This window comes from Osmia bicornis, chromosome 4 (genome assembly GCF_907164935.1).
Source record: "Osmia bicornis bicornis chromosome 4, iOsmBic2.1, whole genome shotgun sequence".
NCBI lineage: Eukaryota > Metazoa > Arthropoda > Insecta > Hymenoptera > Megachilidae > Osmia > Osmia bicornis.
The window spans coordinates 11176701-11183938 of record NC_060219.1 but is presented as its reverse complement, the minus strand read 5'-3'; the positions used below and the strand labels follow the sequence as shown (position 1 = coordinate 11183938).

The 7238-nt window shown below is 42.1% G+C and overlaps 2 protein-coding genes across 2 annotated transcripts; both read left to right on the top strand.

The window, feature by feature from the left end:
- Positions 1 to 655: 655 nt before the first annotated feature.
- On the top strand, positions 656 to 3305 carry LOC114875365 (heart- and neural crest derivatives-expressed protein 2). Its single transcript, XM_029185559.2, has 3 exons — positions 656 to 1039; positions 1214 to 1857; positions 2623 to 3305. The coding sequence occupies exons 1-3, from the start codon at positions 958 to 960 to the stop codon at positions 2755 to 2757; spliced, it is 861 nt and encodes a 286-aa protein (XP_029041392.1). The 5' UTR covers positions 656 to 957; the 3' UTR covers positions 2758 to 3305.
- Positions 3306 to 3806: 501 nt separating this feature from the next.
- LOC114875373 (PBAN-type neuropeptides-like) lies at positions 3807 to 6925 on the top strand. Its single transcript, XM_029185573.2, has 3 exons — positions 3807 to 6169; positions 6280 to 6519; positions 6651 to 6925. The coding sequence occupies exons 1-3, from the start codon at positions 6073 to 6075 to the stop codon at positions 6893 to 6895; spliced, it is 582 nt and encodes a 193-aa protein (XP_029041406.1). The 5' UTR covers positions 3807 to 6072; the 3' UTR covers positions 6896 to 6925.
- Positions 6926 to 7238: the final 313 nt, after the last annotated feature.

Here is a 7238-nt window from a genome sequence, read left to right as displayed (position 1 = left end):
TCATATCTTGGAAGATACAATTTTTAATTCATTAAACACCGAGTCGACGAAGAAACTGATGAACGATGGCGTTGACGGTAATGAATTGTGACAGAAAGATGGTTTTTTGTCATTTAGAGAAGCATCGCCCTGGGAAAAAGGGAGATAAAGCCACTTACGCTTGTAAGTTGGCTTGAAAGCGAGCTTCGTACGCTGACCGATACTATTTTCAGCCGTTTTTGCCGCTAATTACGGCGCTCGTGGAAGGAGCGACCTTTATCGAAAGCCACTCGACTAACTAAGGCTCGATGCTTCAGATTAAAAGCCCGCCACGAATTTAAAATAGAATACTCTTCGGTGGAATTCAGAGTATTTCCTTCAATAATTTAGTCGGAAGTGAAGGGGGTTGAAAGGGGTCTGGTATCCTGGAATCCTTTTTAAAATAAAAAAGAAGAAATTTATAGTTGCACGATCGATATCGACAGAATCGCGAATAGGACGTGGAAGTTCCGATGGTGGTATCCTAAATCATTTCCCTCCGCTGAATCCCCTTTCAATTTACTAATTGAATCGAAAAAGTCCGCATGGGCGTAAACGAAACGAAGCTCCGCCTTTCTGCTTGGCTACACGATCCTCTCGTTCGTGTCTACACCCACTACATTGGATAACGCAGGCAGCAACGCATGCTGTGGGTGCGCGTCACCCAAATCTCCCTTCTTCTCAGTGGCACTTGGACTGCATCCGGAAACGCATGTCTCTTGCATCCCTCGCGACCTCGTTGATTTTTCTTCGCTGGCATTGCAGCCATTCGAATAACAAAGGGTTGTTCTCGGTCATTGGGTGTCGCGGTGAATTTCAGGAATATTCTATGAGGAAGGTGAACGGTGAACGGTGTGACAAATTAGTGTTTATTTTAGACGAAATTAAATAGTTCTGTTGGTGGATTCTCTTGTGAAAGTTTGTGATAAAGAGGGTGCAATGCTGGGGGGTTACGAGACGCAGCCGGATTATTATCCGCAGTGGCATCAGCCCTACAATTATGTCACACAATTACCATATGGTAAGTGGTATTTGATTATTATTCTTTAAACCGGGGAAAAGCATTGACTCACCGACCCGACGCTTCTCACAGCTTCTTTCCATATTACACTGTAAAATTAGTCTCAATGCTAATTAAAGTAAATTAGTAGCGACGAAAGGAATCGAATCGAAAAGCAACCATTTCTGAATGCAGGTCCATTGAACGTTCCCGACGCGGACAGCCAATCAACGTATTGGGGTGCGGATTCCGGGATCTCCGGGGGTAGTTCCGGCGCAGGAAGTCCCACCGCCTCTACGCCACCCTTGATCGAAGAAATTGGTGTCCAAGAGACCAGTTACTCCCCTTTGCAACAATACTCTCACCCTTCCATCAACCAACACTACTCGAACCTAATGTATCCACCTCAACAAGAGCTTCCCCATCATCTCCATCACCACCATCATCATCAGCAACAACAGCCACAAAATCATCGAAGAGACAGCAGTTATTCAACGATCACCTCGATGAATCAGGTGGATGTTTCTCTTCAACAACACTTGAGACAAGGTACAAGAGAGGGTGGTGTCGTGATCAGACCCAAAAGAAGGAACACAGCTAACAAGAAGGAACGAAGACGAACGCAGAGTATAAACAACGCGTTTGCCGATCTTCGTGATTGCATACCGAACGTTCCTGCTGACACGAAATTGTCGAAGATTAAGACGTTAAGGCTGGCAGCCTCGTACATCGGGTATCTTATGGCGGTACTCGAGAGCGACGAGGGAGAGGAACCGCAGACATTCAGAGCGGAAATTCTGTCGAACGGAAGGAGGAACAAAACGGCTCAAGCAAATCAGGTTGGTGATTTTTTCAGAAATCGAACGACAAATATGGATAGTGTATTAAAAACTAGGCCTTTAAAATTTTTATAAGAACATTACCGAAGAACGAATGCACTCTAAATCTCTCCCGGAACACTTTCGTAAGCGTTGCCATCGAGTAAACATCGCTCGTTTTAATTGGGCCTCGTTCTTCGACTCTTAAAAACTCGACCTTAAACTCGTCATCGTACCACGAAGTTGTTGAAGAGCGAGGGAGAAGAGAAAAATCTCTTGTACCGTTCGCGTGCTGTTGAATTCTTGATTTGTCCCCATCGTGTTGTGACAGAAAAACGTTTTTTATCGTCGTCGTACCAGATTTTAGTTTCACTCCGACACGTGGAGCTGAGAAATTGAAGGGAAACACGAATAAATCCGAAGGGAGGACTCGAATTGTCAAAATGTTACTGATTAGAAATTTATTCTCAAAACTATTTGAAATATGCGCTTAGAGTAATCGTAAAATTAACAGAATCGAGGAGGAATTTAATGGGAGGAGATGGATCGCGGTTAGATCGCCAGGTACCGCAGGTTTTCGGACGATTATTTCAAATTTCATTTTAGGGACACGCGTTTTCATCAGACCCTGTAGTTTGTGGTTTTCCCTGTTTTCTTGCCACCCACGCTGTATTTTCTTCCCTTCTAAGGTCGTAAACCTTCTCCCAAGATTTCCTATTTCTATTCTACTGATTATTAAACGTTCGAATAATTATTACAATAAAGTATTGTTATTTTTTATTGCAGAACGAGTCGTGTTTGCACGCCGCGTCGAGTCTCGGCTCGGAGGAATCGTCGAAGAGTAAAGGAAGAACCGGATGGCCGCAACATATGTGGGCCCTCGAATTGAAACAGGAATCAAACACCAACCAAATGCAATAAAATCATCGATTTCTGTCTATCTATTCCACCCATGTTTTTGCAACGATTCGATGTCGATAGAGTAGATGTAAAAAAAAAAAAGAAGCGATAAGTGATCGTTCTGTAAATACGCGTTTACGAGTGTACGTTACATGTGTAAATAGAAGTGTCTTGTTTCTTAGTTGATAATTAGTATTAATTAGTCCCCTGCATTATCTTCGTTTCTATTCATCGATTACGGTGAGTAAATGTTTCATTTAATTTTTTCAAAATTCTAATAATTAGGAGAAATGCAGGGGGCTAATTAAAGTATAAGATGTATATCCATTAACCTATGAAAAATAAGGGATGAAGGAGTGTAATTAATTACGTAACTGGTAGGACTACTTCCTTGATTATTTCAATGCAATATTAAATTCATTATCATTAAAATTCATTCCATTTTAACTCGACAAGATAAAACTGTTCGTATTTCAATTTCTACCTGTTCTAATTAATTATTTTTAATCAATTGGGTTTAAGTTGCCTGTAAACTTTTGTATAAAGTACCGTCAGCGACGTATGAAAAGTCACTAGCAATAAATGGATTATCGTAATTTAAATTCTCAAGATTTTCTTTCACCCTTCTCCAAACAATTCTTCGCCGAATCGAACGATTTTTATTTTTCTTCGAAATCGGAAGTTTTATAAACAGTTTAACAGGCGCAGATTTCTTTTTCCGTCCCTCAAGGTTTTCCCATTGCGTGGAAAACGTGTTTTCCTTAGCTACATGCTGAGAAAGCATTGTTCAACGGCGACGGTTTCGGATTTCCTGGATATCCTGGCGCCGGTACTTGATCTCTTAATCCTCGCCTCTCCCTGATACGTTCATCGAAAAAGAAGAAGACGCTTTTGACTCCCGCGTGATCCTATCGAAGCCACTTAGCCATTTATTCGAATGATATGTTACAATTTTAATTCTCAGATAGTGGATCGTTGAAAAAAAAAACTATCTCTTACATCATCGAACTGTCATTCGCGTCTTCAATGATCCTCTAGATCGCTTAGCCGAGTGTAAAATAAACAGTTACTCGTCCGACGATCGATGGAGACTAAATATTTGCGGTACCTTTCGAAGACATCTCTTCCATTGTTTAATCCAGCCGATAACTTCACGCTGACGACATATTCTACATTGTTTATTGTAAATTAGCTTAACATCTAATTAGTCTCGTCTCCTTTGAGAAAATTCACGTTCGAAACGGTCCAAGAAATTGACTGAAGTGTTTAAGACGCAAATGCGTATTTACGTGACTATAATATAGTACCACTCGACGTACATTCCAATAAACAAACAGTCATCAATCGGTTTGCTGGTGTTGGCCTTCGGCTTACCGTCGCTTCAACACAACATCTCTGCCCGAGGAGATAAAGTTTTTCTTCTTTAATGACTTCGTTTAATCAATTCTCGATTATTGAGTCATTCTTCGTTCCGCTGCATATTTGAAGAAAAAAAGAATAATGAAAGGGTTAAGAAAACGTGGCACGTGGTATCCAGCTAGAAGGTGTTAAACACGAGAAGGTAAATCGCTACCGCTTTGTAAACTCTTCCCTTGACGAAGCCCAGAACACCTCCCAACCCCAAATCGACGATATAAACACTCCTCGCCACCTAAGGAACTCGGTTATTCTCGGTAGCAGCGAAGAGATCGTTGCTTCCTTGTTAAAAATCATGGCTACATTAGAAAGATTGTCCTTATGGCTGTAAGATGGAAGGAGAGATAGGGCAGAGGGAGAAATAGAAATTGATGGAGCACTCCAATATGGTAGCCACGAGTTTGATGCGATCGATCACCATCATCGGTGCTGATCAAGATTAAACGGAAATGCTTTTGGTAATGTCGTTTGGTGAATTTCGAAATGAAATTAATTTTGAACCTGCATCTGGATCTGATTAAGTAAACGTCGAGCGAGAAGGAAAAAGATTTCTTTACGTGGGAATATTTTCAAGACATTAATTCTAGGGAACAGCGTGTAATCGCGAGTTCCAAATGTGTAGAACGCAAGTAAAGAAAGAGAAAAAAAGTATGAAGCGAGCGTTTGTTTGCTTTGACAAGTATCGAAGGTCTAAGTACAGAGCAATAACTCGGCCACTTGGCCTGGTTATGAAAAACTGTCCCTTCTCTCTCGCATGTGTCTGCCTTCCTTAATTGACCCAACGGGAATCAAAGAACAAACCCTGCTACTGGTAAATGAAATCGTAGAGAAAATGAGGAAACGTTTGCGAGGAATGCTACAAATCTTCCATCGAATTGTTTATCCTTCGAAACTACTGCGCTTTGGTAAACAATGCTGTTCACCGAGAGATGGTTCGCGTCTTCTGCTCGAATTTAGTGTCTCGCAAATAGCGAACGGAACACTTGTTGTGACGTGAACGCTTTTAGGTGTAACAAACAATTTTAGGTATATCCAGGGTAATTTATAATTATTTCAAACGACACGCGTGGCTCGGCGATCGGGCAATAAATGCGTCGATCAACGGGGACAATCGAGCTTTTATAGAGGAAACGGTCGATATTCAACGCGCCACCATCTCGTCGATCCCGAAATTGAATTGGTTAATTGACAAGCTTAATCGAGAACAGATTGTCCCGACGGAACCCTCCTGTGTTTCCGACGATAGGAAACCGAGGGTGATCCGTCGATTCTCGCTTCCAGATTCAACTTTATTTTTCCTCCTATCGCGTTGAACATTGCAAGTCATTGTTTTAAATTTTCTGAAATCATTGATCGCCAATCAACGGCTTAATTTTAAGAAAATCTCCTTTTACTTGAGAATTTATCAAAATAACGAAATTACCAAAATATCCTATCGTTGAAAGAACTATTTGAAATTCTTACTATATTAGGCCTAGGAACGTTATTTAGCCTTCCAACGAGAAAAAGAATAAATAAGAGAAACAAAGGGAAAGGTGGAGACAAATGGCGGTGAAATCCCAGTCGAGTCAATGAATGGAAAGCGTAGAAAGCGTTTCCGGCTTGCAGAGGCGTCAGGGGTGGTTTTGCAGCACGCATACCTCCACTCATTAAGTATGGAAGAGCGTGGATCACGATTGAAATTGAGACGAATCGCTTCGTAGGACGTCAAGATTGTCCCCAGCGGGGTTAGATGTTTGCGTTCGAATTGAAATCGAACAAAGAAAAGGGAGAGAATAACGTGAAGAACAGAGAAAGAAACGGAAACGTAAGCAACCCCCGAAGAAGGGTAGCTTCTGCGACCCTATAAAACCTGTGCTTCGCCACTGTATCGACATCATTCGGCGACGATTCTCTTGATACGGTGCATTTCAGTGAGAGATGATCGGTTCCGTTGTGATTTCACCCCATCGCGCCACCACCTTTTGCGCCCTGCTTTGCCTGCTATGCGTGGTGTCCTCCACTTCCGGCGAATACGGTACGTCCTTTTAATTCAAATTATTATTAAAATTATTATGTTTTAGAAGTGAAATAAATTATTATTCTGAAAAATCACGGCATTGCTTACATCTAAGAATAATTAATTAGAAGGTAGAGAATCATCGAGCAGCGTGAGCAATGACAGAACACCGGGGAACGAGTTTGGCTCGTGCACCGACGGCAAGTGCATAAAACGTACGGCACAGGATATCAGCAGTGGCGGCATGTGGTTCGGTCCGCGATTAGGTCGACGACGAAGAGCCGACAGGAAGTTGGAAACCGATCCGGATCTCGAGACTCTCGCGAACATCCTCGATGGCTCCCGTTGGGCCGTCATCACGATTCCAGGTATTTTTGCCAACCAGTTAAACATTTATTTTCTCAGCGTGTTTAGTCTCGATCGTGTTTTCCTCGAATACGTGAAATCGGGTAATATTTTTGACAACGTCTAATTAGGAACTCTGTTAATTTCTTTGCAGGAGGCGAGAAGAGACAACCGACTCAATTCACTCCTCGGTTGGGAAGAGAATCGGGAGAGGAATTCTTCTCCTACGCTTTCCCGAAGGATCAAGAGGAATTGTACGCCGAAGAACAATTGCTTCCACCCCTTTTCGCGCCTCGTCTAGGACGTCGAGTACCATGGACACCATCCCCTCGACTGGGTCGTCAATTACACAGCTTTCTCGAGAAATCAAGACAGTACCCGGAGGATTCACGTTTTTAAGACTGGTTCGACTGGCTGGAAGATAGATAAAAGACATAGTGTAATTAAGAGCGTCAGAAAATAAAGGACTTGTATTTATTTGTATTATAACGAAGCCGCGAGAACTCGTTACCCTATCCTATTTTCCTTTTATTAGTAAAAATTCGTAATTTGTGATGTAATTAAAATGAAAAAATCGAAATAGGAAACGGGTGTTATTCCTGTGTCCCGTTGCGATGGTAAATGGTTACTCGGGCAAAGAGAGGCAGAAGGTTAAATTGTATCTGCTGGCAATGTTTCCAAGCTTTATGGTTACGAGCGGAGTTGTACGTTGCCACATGGCCCACGGTAGTTCCGGTCGAGA